General features: G+C 34.1%; 2 protein-coding genes across 3 annotated transcripts in view; both read right to left on the bottom strand.

Annotated features, from left to right (window-relative positions):
* Window positions 1-17,232, bottom strand: part of LOC145683690 (uncharacterized) — a 220,078-nt gene that overhangs the window by 63,823 nt on the left and 139,023 nt on the right. The window lies entirely within an intron of this gene.
* LOC145683691 (uncharacterized) lies at window positions 60-16,058 on the bottom strand. Its single transcript, XM_081755054.1, has 2 exons — window positions 15,885-16,058; window positions 60-1,714 (listed from the first exon to the last, which is right to left on the bottom strand). The coding sequence occupies exons 1-2, from the start codon at window positions 15,920-15,922 to the stop codon at window positions 1,405-1,407; spliced, it is 348 nt and encodes a 115-aa protein (XP_081611180.1). The 5' UTR covers window positions 15,923-16,058; the 3' UTR covers window positions 60-1,404.

Here is a 17,232-nt window from a genome sequence, read left to right as displayed (position 1 = left end):
AATATCATAAATTATGAGAAATAAGTTCTGGTTTCTGAGAGAGTTTTCTTCAAATAGTTTATATATATATTCTTTATTGTTGAAGAGTCCAACTATTTACAGTATAAGTAATATTGGCGCTGTCTTACTGTTGCTTCTTCTGCAAGCTATACATATATATATATATATATATATATATATATATATATATATATATATATATATATATATATAATGAAAAAAATATTCACATTAGCTTAAGTAAAGTATTCAATATGCTACACATGATACTTTTAGAATATTAACTTCCCACTCGTCAGTAGTGTGGATAAATATAAAGCAAATATAACTTTCCTTTCAAATGGTCCTAATTTCTCCGGAACTGTGACTTTATCTGCGAAACGCAACAGAAAAGAAAGAAAATAATAATAATAATAATAATAATAATAATAATAATAATAATAATAATAATAATAATAATAATAATAAATGAATTTTGGGATTTTTAAAAGGGTAAAGTAAAAGAACATAATCTGGCAACTCTAAATCGAACCCTTTCCTCACGGAAACTATATTTTAGTGTACACCAAACTCTTCTGTTATTAAATGATCATTTTTTCTTTGTTTCAGCACATGGAATGGTAGCAATTGTTTAATTAGCTGAGAGGGTAGAGGTAGATTACTAATATGTAAACTCATAAATTTCTGTCTTCCCTCACGAGTTTATACACATATGGCAATACCAGAAATCCACTATTTTCGATATCGAATTGAAACTTGTTTTATTGTATTGTGCAGTCTCTTTGTTCCACGGTTTATATATAACTTATGGAACTGAGAAACAAGCACACGAATTTCTCCAATCACGATCAAACTTAGCATTTCGATAGACCTTGATCTACAAGTTTGTCTAGTATTGTATTGTGTAGACTTACAAATAATATAAATCAGATGTATAAAATATTAACTCGAATTACCTAATAGCTCGGTGCCTCAGTGGTAGAGTGCTGACCTCTGACTCGATCTCAGTCAGATTGCGTCTCTGGTGTCAATATCGTGTCCGCGGGATTTCTTGAGGTCGTCCCACTTCCTTCCACATTCTATAAGCTTGTCTGGCAGAAAGAAGCAACAGATAGATAAGTCCATCGTGTGGAAACAATATAAGGATCCTAGTTAGTATATATTTAAAGTGCCTATTGTTTAGAAACAAATTATAGATCATAGTAAATGTCTGTTTCAACTCTTCATCTTCCGCGCACAAATTAAGAATTATGGTAAGTGTATGTGTTAAATGTGTATCGCCACGAGAGAAACAAAACCAATTTAAGAGTCATTATAAATGTCTGTTAAAATTTTCCACCGTCTGTAAACAAATTAACGACCATCAAAAGTGTTTCTTCTAACTCTTCATTGTTGACACACAAATTAAGGATCATGGTAAGTATACGTTCTAACTCTTCCATTGTCATTGAACCCAACGGTGGCCGATTTTTGGCTTGTTACTCTTCCATTGTTGTTGGTGCTGTGGGATGAGGATGAAGCAAAGACGCCTTGGTAACCTCCCCCTCCTCCTCCAGGTCCACCTCCAATCCTAGATCCTACACCAATTCCTCCTCCGGAACCTCCAATACGAGTTGTTATAGATGAAATTCCCTGTCCTCCACCACCCGTAGAGGCGCTTGCACCAGCAAAATTCGTGTTACCGTTTGGGAAATTAAATCCGCCGTGACCATAGCTGAAAGTGAGTAATTTCATTTAATTAATAAATGCACAAATGTAGATTAACTCTTAACTTAAAGTTATTATTTATTATGTAGAAATAAGGATAATACATTAGGTATTTATTTAGCATAAATTCGAAGCAACGAAGAGTCACTTCCTTATAGTCGTTCACCATATTTTCGTGTGGATTTCAGGTAATTACTTGAAGCATCTACAAAGACTAAGTGCAAGGGAAGTAAGTAGAATAACGGTATTTAGGACAAAATTTCCGTAAAATAGGAAGTTCTACAAGTATTTTAAAAAGTTACACTCTGAAGTAACTTCAGTACGCCCATAAACTTTTGCTTGTTTTTGACGCAGCCCCTACGCCACCATGACGTTACTGAGCACCATGATATCCGCAATTTTGAGACAAAAGTCATGGCTAATTGCTATAGTTATTATTTTAGTTGTTTACGTAAGCTATAGGTTTACCTTTCATACAGCCTTGGTGTTGAATGGGACGCTAAAATCAAACTCTATTACCATTATTATCATCATTAGTTATCTTCATAAATGATTTTTACGTTACGCATTTCCTACTTAATAATAGGGACAGCGTTATTCTGTTAGTACTCAGTGACATCTCAGTGACGAATGCATAAGGCAGTTACAAACGAAATATTTTTAAATCAGTCGTCCAATTCCATAAGAGATCTTGTCTATTTACAAAAAAATCCCAGAAAACTTAGAAAATTGTAAAATGTGTATGTTTTGTAGAACTGGCAATACTTCAGTGTGTTCATGTGAAAAACTTAAATATCCTCAAATATTTCCAGTTCTACGAAACACATAGATTCTACAGTTTTTCTGGAATTTACTGTAAATGATAAAAGGCCCGATTTAGAACTGGACAACTCAGCATCAGCTAGAAGTTAACTAATGCCTTAATAAATTTTTAAAATCTGACCTAAGTTTATATTTTGGGGAAAGGGTACAAATTTCCTAATATAATATCAATCACGTTCCCTCCAAAAAAAAAAAAAAAAAAAAAAGTTTATCTTCTTATTGAACTAAAAGTGTTAGTAGCTTTTACACTGGGTCACAAACCACAAAATAACGACCACACATTCAAATATATATTATATATATATATATATATATATATATATATATATATATATATATATATATATATATATATATATATATATATATATATATATATACCATCAATAAAATTTATTTGTCCCATATGAGATTAGATTAAGATTTATTTATATATTACTTCAAATTATTTGATTGAATACATACTAACTTTCGGGAATGTTTAGAAAAAATATTTGTTACTAATCGTACAAAATAAATATATCTTACAGCTTATGTAACATTCTTTATAAACCGAAAATTAAACAAAATCGCCAATTTATATTAAAAGTAGATTTTTAAGAGAACATCATTTCGTTCGTGTTACTGCAACCTTTTCAGCAGATACATATAATTTGATTTGTACTACATTTCTCAGAAGAATGAGAGAGTTTTCTAACATTTTGCTAACACGCTACGAAAAATAATTTATATTCAAACTCAGCATCAGCTAGAAGTTAACTAACGTCTTAATAAATTTTTAAAATCTGACCTAAGTTTATATTCAAATTCCAAGTTTACATTTAAAGTAAGGTTTAAACAGAAACTAACATCAGTTCTTGCTCAAAGTGAAATAACTGTACTAAAAGTTACACGGAACATAAGGTAAGATTAAATAACGCTTAAATTACAAAGCTTAGGTGTTAAGAGAACTCTCAAATTAACACGTATGAGAGAAGTTCATGCTTAAACTCATATTTTGTTAATGAGCTAAGCTAATCTTATGCTAATCTTTTATGTGAGCTACACTCATCTAAGTCTTACTTGATATGAAATGACGACCGAGCAAAGTAGCTCAAGTGATAGAGCGTTAGCTTCGCCTTCAGGAGGGCGTGGGTTCGATACCCGCTGCCGATCATCCTCACTGGGATTTTACAGGGTTTTCCTCCGTCCTACCAGGCAAATACTGGGATGGTACCTACTAAACAGACCCTGGCCGATACCTTCCCAAATCCTTTCCATTGTTATTGTTGTTGTTAGATACTCAGTATTAAATGGCCTGTGTGCTGTTTCTGGTGATTGTTAAATAAATAAGCAAACAAGAGCTAATATACAATTACGTGTCCTTGTTTTTTTTTTTAAATAAATTTAAATGAGTACGCACAAATTAATACGCATTGTCATATTTAATTTCGAAAACGATGCCTTAATTTCACGTATTATTTGTGCTGTCACTTTACATAGTTCTGGTCCTCGTAACGCAGATTTAAAATTAAGAAATGAGAGGAATTAACAATAGAAATGAATAAAATATCAGTTTAAGAAACAACGCCTACCAAAAATCATTTGCTTGCTTCTGTAGTTCCTAATCATACACTCAAGTTACTCCATAATTGCAAACTATTAGAAAGGAATGAGTATCTACTAACTGTAGATTAAAATTCCCGCACCTTAAAACATCCAGAAGAAATAAAATCTGCGTGCGGTTTCAATGTACTTTTCACCTCTTTCTCGGTGCTAAATGAAATTCTTCAGTTTTACGTTTCATGTTTACGCTGGATAAGCTAAAAGAGACGGTGATGATGAGAAATAAGTGCAATTATGAAATGAATAAAGTGGGAGGAAACAAGAGAACCTCGAGAAAACAAACGCACACGGTTTTTGTTCACAACAAAGTTCACTTGGCGCGAACTGGGATCGAACCTGCGACCTTGAATTATCTACCCACTGAGCCATCGCGATCCCTCCTACTACATAGATGACATATGAATTTTTTTTGTTTGTTTAGCCTGTTGACTAAAAGATGAATTAAAAATTTTATAGTAAGATGATTATGATTTTAAATTCATTTGTGTAATGAAAATTCTTTAAAAGAGAACAAAATTGTACTATCAAAATTCAAGTTCTTGCTATTGGATGAACAAAAAACGAAGAATTTCATATACAGTATAATGCAACAGCCATTTTATGCAACAGCAAAGCATATTTTATGGAACAACCATTTTTTTTAGGTGCACCGAGGAAGAGATCAATGTCCTTCGAAACTGTATGCGGTTTTTCTCTTCTGGAAGTTTTAAGATACGAAAATTGTTCATTTATTTGACTATTCACTTTTGTTTTTGAATAAATGGAGTGGGTAGAATCGTATTCTAAGTTGATTTTTTGTGTTTTCTTGTTTGATGCAGTCGATGTAAACAGCTACTTTTTTTTTTACTTTATATTGTATCTAAATGCTTATTCATTCAATCGTTTCTGAAGAACGGGTAAAATTTTCCGAAGATCAAATTAATATTTTATTTTAAGATATTTTTTTTATAAGTTTGCATAAAAAATAAGCACAATTTTATGTTTGCAATACAACTGCTTTAGAGAAAACTAATCCACAGTTTTCTTTTTGGAAAAGGAAACTAGCTAAGAAGAAATTTCAGTTAAAAAAAAAAAAAAAAAAACTAGTGTGATTATATAAAAACGCGCCTTCCCAGCTCGGGCTCATCTAATTTTGACAATTCAAAACTAAATGTAGAACTAGCAGCATACGGAAAGGGGAGTTTCGTGGTTTAAACTCTCACTTGAGCAAGATATTGTTTATATACGAAGCTTGATCGAAAAAAGGTTTCAAAGCATAAAACGTTTATGCTATTCATTGAAACTTAACGAAAATCTATTTATAGATTAATAACATATCTATCTTGTTGCAGGTTTGAATATTTCGGATTCTGATCATGTATATCCGAGAAGCGGACATTAAAATTGATGACTCGTCTGGAAAATTGGTCAAGAGTAGTAGTGAGCTCTGTGGTGCGGTTGCCTTGGGCCAAAAACATTACACCTATTGACATTTATATTCATATTGCAGAGGGGTAGTGGGAGAGTTAAATTTCAAAGCAACACGTAGGGGACTTGTGACGAACCTTTAAATAAAGACGGACCAATCTTGTTAATAATAACCCTGGACACAGCGGTAGACCCAGTACTTCAACCACTGACGTTATCCTTGGAGCGACTAGAACACTCCTTCTACAGCCCTGGTCTAACCCCAGTGACTTTCACATTTTTCCTGCTCTAAAGAATCTGGCATCTGATTATGTGAAAACCGTTGTCTCATGGTGGCTACGAGAACCTGACGCAGATTTCTACGCAAATGGTATAGAAAACTTTATCTGCCGTTGTGATAAGCGGTTGAACAAAAACTGTTGTTATATCGAGGACTACTGTTGAATGCCTTCTATCATCAGTTGTGTTGATCTTCCAGCTATGTCTCATGCAAACCATAATAAGCTTTGTAGCCTTTTCTCGACCACTCCTCGTATATACAAAAAAAGATCACGTTTCCTCTGAAAGGATAGGAAATTGAGTACTTGAATCAGTCTTTGATAAAATTCTGCGTATGCTACTGCATAGAACTATTCTTCCAGTTTCTAATAAGAACGTAATTAACGTTTCAATTTTGCCATCCATAATGATATTTAAAGGCATTTAACTAATGTGAAGTTTCGCATAGTGTAAAAATTCACCATTTACCCATTCGTTGATCTTTATTTATCAAATATTTTCTTAAATCTCTGTTTTCGGAAATTTTGAATCTTTCAGCATAATTTTCTAAAATTTTTCTTTCCATTTTACTGAAATGCTAATAGTCGTGTTCTTTAGCGCCTGGAAATATATTTTTTTAATAAAACAGACAACAATTATTATTTAATTTTCGTGAATAACATTCTAAAATTATTGACAGAGATTAAGTTTTGGAAAAATGATATCAAAGCTTCAGTTATGTCATTGATATCCAGTGGCGTAGTCCTAATATCCATCTCATGAAGGCGAGATATTGTATTAAGGAACGACCTATATCGTGAGGATTGAGCTTGCGTCGTAGTCTGTAGATCCATCTGTTGAAAATGGTTGAAATATGTGGAAGAAACTAACAAATTAATTGGACACGGTGTTTACAATAAAGAAGTATTAGTTATTCAGTAGTTGTTTACGGTTATAATTTGGAATGCATTAAGAAAGTAATGTTGAATTAATTACGAACATATCTTAATAAATACAGTAGAGTTTACAGGTTGAATATGTGTTTTGCTGGCTCTATTAGTAGACAGAATTAATAAATACAGGGTGTATTATTAAAAAGGACTTTACAACTTTTTTTGAAAACTCATATTTATTTATTTATCCTACAGACATGGTTTTGGTGTCATTTTGTAGCAAAATAAATCAAGTTTTGACTCACGTAGTACACCAGTTCAGAAACAAAGCCACTGCAAGCGCTGGCGCCAGTTGTAGCAAAGATGGCTGCTTTTACTGGTCTACAACGTGCTAGCTGTGACACAACAAATCTTCAGGCCGTTCCCGTACGTCTCACGACGTTGTACAGCAAGAGAGACTTGAGACAAAATGTATGCCGGATTACCAATGGAACCCACATTGAACCTCTTTAGGCATAAGGATAAAAAAAAAAAAAAATAAAAACGATATATTTTGCTACAAAATGAGACCAAAACCATGTCTGTCAGATAAATTAATAAATCAATATGAGTTCTGAAAGTTGTAATGTCCTTTTTTTTTTCTACTTCTGTAAGGAGGAAAATAAAAGCTTGGAATTTTTTAGTAGTTGAGTTAAACTGAAAAGTAGTTTTTCCTTGATAGCATCAACTACCATGGACTTAATTCGGAGTCCACTTAATAGTAGGGTCTTTTCTCCGCAGCCTCAATGTAAACACAAAAACTCAAAAAAAGTCAATTCGAACTCCTGTATCTATACAACACTGCTGAAGAAGTCCCCGTAGGTGTGACGAAAATTCTGCTGAATACATTAAATTATCGGTGATTTTGATTAAATTTTCGGTTTATTAAGAAAGAATGAAAACTTACGACCATGTATAATTATAGAAACTTTTTATGAGATACTTACATAAAACACAAAAGTAATTAGCAGAAATATTTTCAAAATGTAAGTGCTACAATTAAAATTATATTTATAGTTTGTATCTATGCTACATTAAACATCAAACTATATGTAACAAAAATAAGATTAAGTCTTATCATAATAGTTCCACTGCAAACAAGAGATAACATTTACACAACAATTACATTTACAATATAGAAATTTTCAGCCACAAAATACAACACAACACAATAGACAATAATACAAGCAGATGATACAGCGTGAAAAAGTAATTTCGAAAAGGTTATTGTTATTTTCTGTGGATCCACGGTACCACAACAGTAAGTTGTTGTCTGTTAGCAATGGATATTTAGGACGAATCAGCTGTGGGTAACAAACAATATATCAACGACAATTAAATGCACAAACAATACAAACAAGTGGAAATAATACAGTTAAATATTAACATAGCAATTTGGCAAAACACTTAAAACATATTGAAGCGGTATATTCCTAAATATAGATATAACGATACGTGGGAAAATGTTTACTCATTTATATGTTGTCTTTCTTTATTTTTTCTTTTTCTTTTTAATGGTTACTCACCTATTGGAGGATTCTGAGTTTTATTCATAAACGAATTAAACAAATATGGATTTCTTTCTTTGCTAATTCAGATCCATATTTCGAGTCAAAGTATAAATATATGTCGGTTCTTGAAGGAAGTCATATCTGTAAAAATTCAAACTTTATCGGTAGAGAAAACTTACTAAAGGTATTAGATAACTTTTCTACCCTAGCCTGTAAACGGTAAAATGTTAATTTTTAACAGTTTGACTTCTCTCAAGAAAATCTTCACTATATTGTTTTATACGTAGTCAGATTTTTCTTCAATTGTTTTTTTTTTTTAATTTTTAGTATTTTTAGCATTTCTCAATTATTTTTTTTATTTTATAGTTCTCAGTAGAAGTGCATAAATATCACAAGTATGTCGGTTTATCAGATGGTCGCACAAGACATGTTGGCGTGGGAGACCCGGGTTCGATTACCGGCGGGTACTATGTGGTTTGGATCTCACGTTAAGATGTAGGTTCACGTCTCATATAGCCTTGCTGCTGAAAGGGACGCTAAACTGATAATCATGATCTTGTAAGCATTTGAAGTGAGTCGTCATCATGTAGTTGCTTTGATGTTAACATAAGTATATGTAACATAAGTATATGCATGTGATATACGGAAAACTGTTAGATGTCAGACATCCTGCAACGGCATAATGTAACATCTAAGGTCAGTGCGTATGTAGCATACGGACAACGTATGCTCAATACTGATTTCTATAGTAAGCAAGAGGATACCGTATATTTGTACAATATACCGCTGTCCGGAGAACGGATTTTTCTCTGTGTAGATTAATGCTATAATGTGTTTTAAAATATGTCGAATTACTATGAAAGTTGTAATTAGTTCATTAGACATAATTGGATACGTTTTATATCTCTGTGTGCGAGAGTTAGTGATGGAAAGGGGAACACAAATTTCGCGTTTATCAGGTCATGTATGTTGGGGGACTTGACATCTCCTGTTGGATTATCTTAAATCAGTGACGACGCCACAACTGAGCAAAGGGATGATCCCCCATCTGCTATGACTGCTTCCGCCATTACTCCTGAGGCATGTAATAAATAATCGAACCAAATCTTCCTTTAAAAATGAAGATTCGGATATTCTGTGCACTCATATAACAAGTGAAGATCAATGCAGCGTGAATTTTGCAGCGAAGTATCGAACCGAGATCTTGGAGGGCGGGAAGGGGCCTTAATCAAACAGTTGATAGAAAAGGGCTGAATATGATGATGATATTTTTATTCATTATTTGGACCCCCAGTATTCAAGTCGGTGTCTATGTATGCAAGGAGGACAGAGGGAGGCCTAGCAGTAGCATGTACGAGGTGCATCACTCGAAGAGGAATAGTTAGAATGCTATTAAGGTTAGTGAAGAACAAAAATGTCAGAGTAAGATACCTAGCGAACAGAGGTGGCCTTGAAGAACGTCTGAATACGATGCCAAATGAGTTGAAAATCTATAGGCAAGTCACAGTGAAGACTAACTAAAGCTAGGTTGCCATGCTGCAAGAATCTTGTAGCTGTTATTTAAAAAAATCTTGCAACCCCATCTTTCTATTTACTGTCTACACAGTACAACTTTCTGAAAGCAAGAAAGATATCTCCATCCATGCAGCACTGCACTCTAGTGGACAAAGAGTTAACCTCAACCTCTTCATTAAAAACATGTATTTGGGAGTGCGTCCCATCTCCGTCCAAAAGAATCCGTCATTTCGGAAGCGGCGAAACTGTTTTTTTTTTTTTTTTTTTATTTGTCAGTGGAAGGGCGATGGCAGGTAGCAAACAAGACGACCCAGAAACTTGCACATGGTTTGACTCCTTACATGCATGTTCCTTTCAAGACTATGTTTACATGGAGAAATATTGTAGGGTTGCAAGATTTTTTTAGTGACAGCTATACGATTCTTGCAGCGTGGCAACCTAACTTAAGGTTAATGACCAGGAAAAGGATAACTATTTAAACGGATGCAAAGAACAAGAGTCACAGCACAAAGGAGTCCAATATTTCAAGAAATAATCAATCTTCAATGCCTTCCTATTTAATGACAATTGGACAACAGGTTTAATGACAGTTGGATTAGGTTTATTGACGTTTTTGAGCTTAGAACAAAACGTTTGAAAGAAAGCATCCCTGAGTACTGCAAAGAATCTTAATGACGTGATTTGTAGAAGGTATTAATGGAAAAATGAAACAATGGGGTATTCTTGGGCGATTTCTTTTTACATAAACCCAAGAGGGTACATAGACATGATGAGATAGTCAACTTGATTGAAGCAGAATGTGTGAAAAGAAGATATCGAATCATTATGAAAATATCATTGCTATTGGAGATGAAGTGTTAAAAGCAGGATGGAGGATGTGACAGTACAGTTTGAGGAAGGAACGGCATTCGAGCGAGATTAAGAAACAAGTGTAAAAATACATGATTTTGGAAGGAAATTTTGACAATGGGATGAAAATGAGGGTTATACTAATCGTAATAGGAAGAAGAGGAGTTATCACAATGATGTCATAAAAAAAAAATTAAAGGAATTATACATAACGGACAAGTCTAAAGGGAAGACCACATCTATGATCGCCCTAAGATCATTGATCGAGACAGCAAATACCCATATAGACTATTTCTGACGAACTTGGGTGGAGATAATAGGTTTTATAAAGTATTATATACAATATGCCTTACTCTATCAGAGAGGAATTATTGGAATACACCAGGGCGAAAGTAATTTTGGAAGTGCTACCAGCCGGAAATTAGAAACACAAAATTTAGTAAGTGCACTTTTTCGCCTAATAACTCATGTTACAGCGCTTTCTATATCTCACCTAAAAAAGAAGAGGAATTAGGAACTATATTTCTGTATTTTCGGCATCTGTGGCCATGTTAGCCCGTCACGTATGAGGGATGGCGTCCCTCGACGATCACACTATCTTAGGATAGGGAAGGAAGGAAATGGCCTGGGACCTATATGTTAGGTACCATCCCGGCAATTGCCTGGGTGAATGAGGAAAGCCTCACACAGGATGACTGACCAGTAAAAGCTTTTTAAACTTTTTCGACCGAGTGCTCCAACCGAGAATCGAACCCGAGCCAAGTGCACCAAAGGCGAGAGTGTTAGCGATTACGCCACGCCACGCGGGGACATCTAAAAAGAAAGAAAATAGGGTAGTGTTCGGTCGAAATGACTATAATATGTTCAAGTCTTACCCATGATCTATATCCCTGAAGTTTAGAGACATGAAATTAGGTATTTCGACTTTTCGAATAATTAAATATATCATGCTTGTTTTGATATTTGATCTAAAGGGGAAGAAAGCATGTAGGAGGTAAAGGGGTGGAGTTATATTTATTATAATAAGATGTCAACATCTTGGAATCTCTTAAGATTAAAGACATTAAATTTTGTATTTGGATTTGAAATAATTAAATACATATTTCAACCTTTTTTGATATTTGATTTAAAAGGGAAGAAAAGGGAGGGAAGAGTGGATGTGAATAACTAATAAAAGATCGAAACACGTGTTTACTTATTTTATAGTATTTATTAAAGCTTATTCTCCTCTTGAGTACAAGGGGGACTTGTGCTAGTAAATATATAAATGTTTAAAACTCTAGTACTTTAAGTATGGCTTGAATTGCTACACGATACAAGTTGAAACATAAAAATAATCTGCATTGCAATAAGAATAAAATCACCGTTCGACACAGGTCAAAGACACGTGTGTTATGTGTTTAAACTGAAGCAGTTTTAAATTGTAAGGTTATTTTGAGAAACATTTCTTGAGTGAACTGTACAACACATCTAATAACCACTATTTAACACCTTTCGAAAAATAACGTATTACTCGGAATATAAACAATAAATATGGATAATACCAATAAAAGCAAATGGAACAATAAATAGCCAGTTACACATAAGATAAGTAAGCAGTAAGCAGTATAGAGTAAACGCTTATCAAGAAGACTGAAGTGTTGCGTAAAAGAAGGTGATAAAATTCAAATAAAACAAGAAACAACAAAAGTGCAAATACTTCCCGTGTAGGATAGCTTATGTATGTATTCAGTGGAGACTACTTGTTTATTTATTTAAACTGTATTACTTTTAGGATTTTGAATAGTGTATTATTCAGAACATACTGTAATTGCGGATGGTAAATTTACAAATTTCACAGACATTACAATGTTATTTATATTCTTATTGTCGTTATTTTGTAGCTACAAATACACGTTATATATATGGCACGTCAATCTCAGTAACAAATTACTGAAACACAAAAATTTCGTAAATTACGCGTATGAGTGTGTAACAGACTTCGGATTGTTATACATCAATCAACTTGGTTTGACGAAACAACGTGATCTTTACCCAAATTGCACACTTCCGGTACAATCCGCGGCAAAAAACCTGCAACATGAGCATATAAGTTTATTGTGAAATGACGAAATCTTTTGCTCCAAAATAAGTGTGCACGGGAGGAGGCCGAGGTTTATCCTGGCGTGATTCGTTCCACTTAGACGTCATGTTCATTCTCTGTGCTGTTAGGCGTATTTCACAATAAACTTACATCCTCATGTTGCAGGTTTTTTGCCGCGGATTGTACAAGCTATCTTATTTACTTTCAGGGAGAGGAATTTACCAACATGCAACCTGTGTATATCTAACGTAAGATATTTAAATCAACTGACGAAAGAAATCCCGGTCTGGCACATTTCCGGTGACCCACTTCCCGTAGAAGTCGTATGTAAGCTATCGCTAAGTATACCCCATATCCTCATAAGAAAAATTAGGTACTGTTTACCAGAAATGTCTAATTTCAGTACCAATCGCTTTATTTCATCAAGAAAAGTTGATTGATATTTTAATATAAGTTGTATTACATGCGCAATCGCTGGATATCTTATAGTATTACCGGAAAGTGAAAAATTTCCGTTTGCGAAGAAAGTGAAATGATATATATTTGTGTTTTATATTTATTTTAAGTTCTCACGTACCACCGGTTTCCCTTTCAGGCTAACTGAATGACGCACACGGATGGGAAGGCAACTTCAATGTGCCTTCGTGGCCCAAAACTTTATCAGTAAAACTTTAGGAAATCGAGAAAAACTACTTCAAATACTTAGATCAGTATTCAACTAAAATTTTGGATACAAACTGTATATAGTTAATACAAGAAGAGACGTGGTGGCATAGACATAGTTCGTAAGGCACAAATTTGAAACACAATGGAAGCAGGAATTATTTTTCGTTCTACCCTCGTTCGAATGTAGCTAAGAAGCTCACTAAACTTCTCCATAATTATAAAGTGTTTTTTAAAAAAGTAATCTTAAAACATTTTCTTTACAATGAAATGAAATGAAATCTTTGAGTTTTACGTCCCACGATTATGCCGGTTAGGCTAAAGGAGACGATGATGATGAGTAATGAATGAAAAGGTGGAATGAAGAAAGTGGGAGGAAACGGAAGAACCCCGAGAAAACCCACGCACACGTGTTTGTCCACCTTCTTTAAGATGCTACATACAACAAAGACAGTGTAATGCACTGTGAAAGTGTTCCGCAACTTTGCAGTAAAACCACTGTTATGTTATGCAAGCATAAATACTCAAAAGAATGTGTGGTTGTCTATAAGGATGTTACTCTACTGTAATTAACCTGGCATCGGGGATGATATGTTTCACAGTGTAGCTTCAAAGATGAACATCAGGTCAAGGGCGCCCATCACGGGGGGGGGGGGTAAGGTGGGGCGCTCGCCCCCTAGGGGAAATTGTATTTCAGAATATCGAAAATCCAATAGAATTTTTACATTAGTTACAGCAAAATTTGAAACTATTTTTGAAACGTCGCTTATACTTGCCCCCCTTTGAGACCACAACATGGACGCCCTTGGATTAGGTCCTAAAGAAATTTAACTGATACCACCAGAAATGAATATTCTTTTAAAATTAATCAAAATCAGTGCATATTTGTGGAAGTTATTCGTGCACATACCCAGAATATAAATATAATGGGTTGAACTAATAATTTCCTTTCTTTGAAGCCACTTAAAACACAAATAGCAAGAAAGCTTTTGGGCAGTTGGAGCATGTTTGCATTTTGGCTTTTTACGCTTGACCTTTCAATGCATGCTTTTGTACAATCTGCCTTTTGTTGTACTTGTAAGCGGTGCTTTAGATCCTTCACAGAGCATCATAGCATCACTGGACCTTCATAAGCTATTGACTTGCCGCCAGCGTTAAACGCTTGCGTCTAGCTTGAATGTAACACTGAATGAAAGGTTGTCCCCATGTAACTTCGTTACTGGAATCCAGCTTGTGGCATGCTCGCACACTTTCCAATCAAGCCAGATGCAAGCTTACTGATTTCCAATGCAAGCTTACAGCAAGCAGTTTGCAAGTTGTCTCTGATACTAGGGTACAACCTGGAGAATAAAGAGGTCGAATGCAACTTGAGTCCTTGAGACTACTATAGTATGTTCCAAATTAGGAGGAGGGGTCACAATTAAATCATACAAGAAAAATACGATAAACAGAAGGTAAATTTGGAAGAGGGGGTTTATTAGAGGTCAGAGACGGACCCCTTTGGAGTAGTACAGCTGACAATAGGAGTCGAGAAATAAGGTTGTCTCGTCTTGTAAATTTTGTTAGAGTCTCGTCTCATCTCGATTTCCGCAGATTTTTTTCTCGTCTTGTCTTGCTTTCTAAACTTATATACAAAATGTATGCCCTGATTTCGTCTTAATTTTGTCCAGAAATTTTCAGAATCTTTCCGCGTTACGGGAGGTTCACGAATGCTGTGATATAACAACTACTTAACCATATTTTTGTTAAAATGTAATGTGTAATAACTTGCGTATTTTTAAACATTGATAAATACTCTTTATTATATTGTACTCTTTATTGTATTGTATTGTACTTTAGTTTGTCTTGTGTTTGCACAATTACTTCATCAATGTGTAATTCTTATACAACGTAACACCACAACGATGTTTGAAGTCTAAGACTTGGGTGTAGTAGTTGTGTCCAGGTGGCAAAAAAAAAAAAAAAAAAAACTATATAATTAGGATATCTTTTTAAAAGATGAAAAGCGATGTATTTTTTTTTCAACTTGACGACATCTCGTAAAACTACAGGCAAATTTACCTCATTTGGTACTTTAACGTAAAATTTTGAACTTGGTCCTCAAAGGGTTAATGCTCTTCCAATAATGTGGGAAAAGACACGACGACAGTTTTAAAGAATCGGGGGGAAAGCGTGGGAATCTTATCCCGTATTCTTAATTTCTGCATATTCTTGATAAAAAAGACGTAAGTTTCTAGGGCTCATCCATCTTTGATGGGGGCAGAACTTCTAGATAATGATAATGATGATAATAATAAGTTCTGATTCTATTAATGAGTTATAAACAGAAAGTAACTTTTATTAATTTAAAACGAATTAAAAGAAATACTACGTCCTGCCTATAATACGTTTCAGGCTTCGCCACTGAATACATGAAGACCATCCTCTACCATTTATTGAGAATTTATTATTACGTGGGTGGAAAAAGCACTGCATTAGAATAACGTCCAAGTGAGAAAGTTATTAAGGAAACAAATAATAACAGAACTATACCTTGCAAAAGCAAATACTCCTTGAAAGTTCCTGTCCATAGTTCTAATACGCTTAGCACATTCCCAAACACCTCCAGAGTACACAAAGTCGTATTGATGTTGGTACGAACATTCAGAGATAACGGTGGAACGCGTCAACACGACGAATCAGTCGAGTCGGTCTTAGGTTGTGAAAGAATAGCGCAGAAATATCTAGAAGCTTCTATTCACAACAAAGCAGAGCGATCTGTTCCAAGCACGAACAAGTTGATTTGTAATCATAAGCTACAATTCCACAGGCAATAAAAGCTCTTTTTTTAATTATTCGTTTTAAGAAAATATTTCTTATTTCACGCTACATGTCAATCAACATTTATTCCACGTTGCTTAAGCTTTATTATTATTACTATTAGTAAACACAAAGAAAATAGCAAAATACTACGATATCACAATATTTTGCAACATAGAACATTAAAATAAATTTGATTGCGTAAATTATTAAAACTGAAACCAAAAACGTGATTAATTTTATTATTATTCTGTGGCGGCTTTGAGGGAAGCCACAGAATTTAAATATTACCACTATAGGTTAAGGCAGTGGTTCACAATCGGTGTCGTGCAGTCCTATAAGGTGTGTCGCGAAATTTTAGAACAACATGAGGTATACAATAATCAGCTTAAATTTTCAGACTATTTACCAGTCAACGTTCCAGTGCCAGCAAAAATGCTTACTACTACGTACGTTCACTACTTTTAATTTACAGGTTTACACTATCCTAACAATATATAATACCACATGAACTGACTGGCATAAAATAAAGGGGTACTTCTGGTTGACGTGGAGAGTTGAAATTTGGGATGATTGTAGCTTTTCGGGACTAACCGACAGGAAAATTACCAAAGGTGAATATTTATAACTTTTAGGGCGTGTAAAGGGGAGATGAAGAAATTCTCCATGCTATTTAAAAATGAACCTTTTTGGGATTTATAATTTCATATTTTAGGTATTTGAAATTGGAATAACAACTTGAAATTCAGTATGCTTGTACGTTTTCGTTATCATTAACTAAATAAATCGCCAATAATAAAAATATCCAACTTTAGCAATTAAAAAATCTAATTTTTATGGACAATTAAAAAATCTTTCAAATATTATTTATATGGGACATCTTCCACACCCCAAAACCAAACGTAGGCACTTCCGGTAGGATTACAATGATGAAATTTGGAATGATTGTAGCCTTCCAGGACTCACACAGGAAAATTTCCAAAGTGAATATTTTTTAGTTTTTAAGGGGTGTAAAGAGAGGATGGAAAATTCCCACGTTGTTTGAATGAGCGTTCTGTTGTAATACAAAATTTTACCTTTT

Source organism: Thermobia domestica, chromosome 4, assembly GCF_964235325.1.
Source record: "Thermobia domestica chromosome 4, izTheDome1.hap1.1, whole genome shotgun sequence".
NCBI classification, from domain to species: Eukaryota; Metazoa; Arthropoda; class Insecta; order Zygentoma; family Lepismatidae; genus Thermobia; species Thermobia domestica.
Note: the sequence above shows the minus strand (reverse complement) of the source record. Positions and strands in the feature narration are given on the sequence as shown.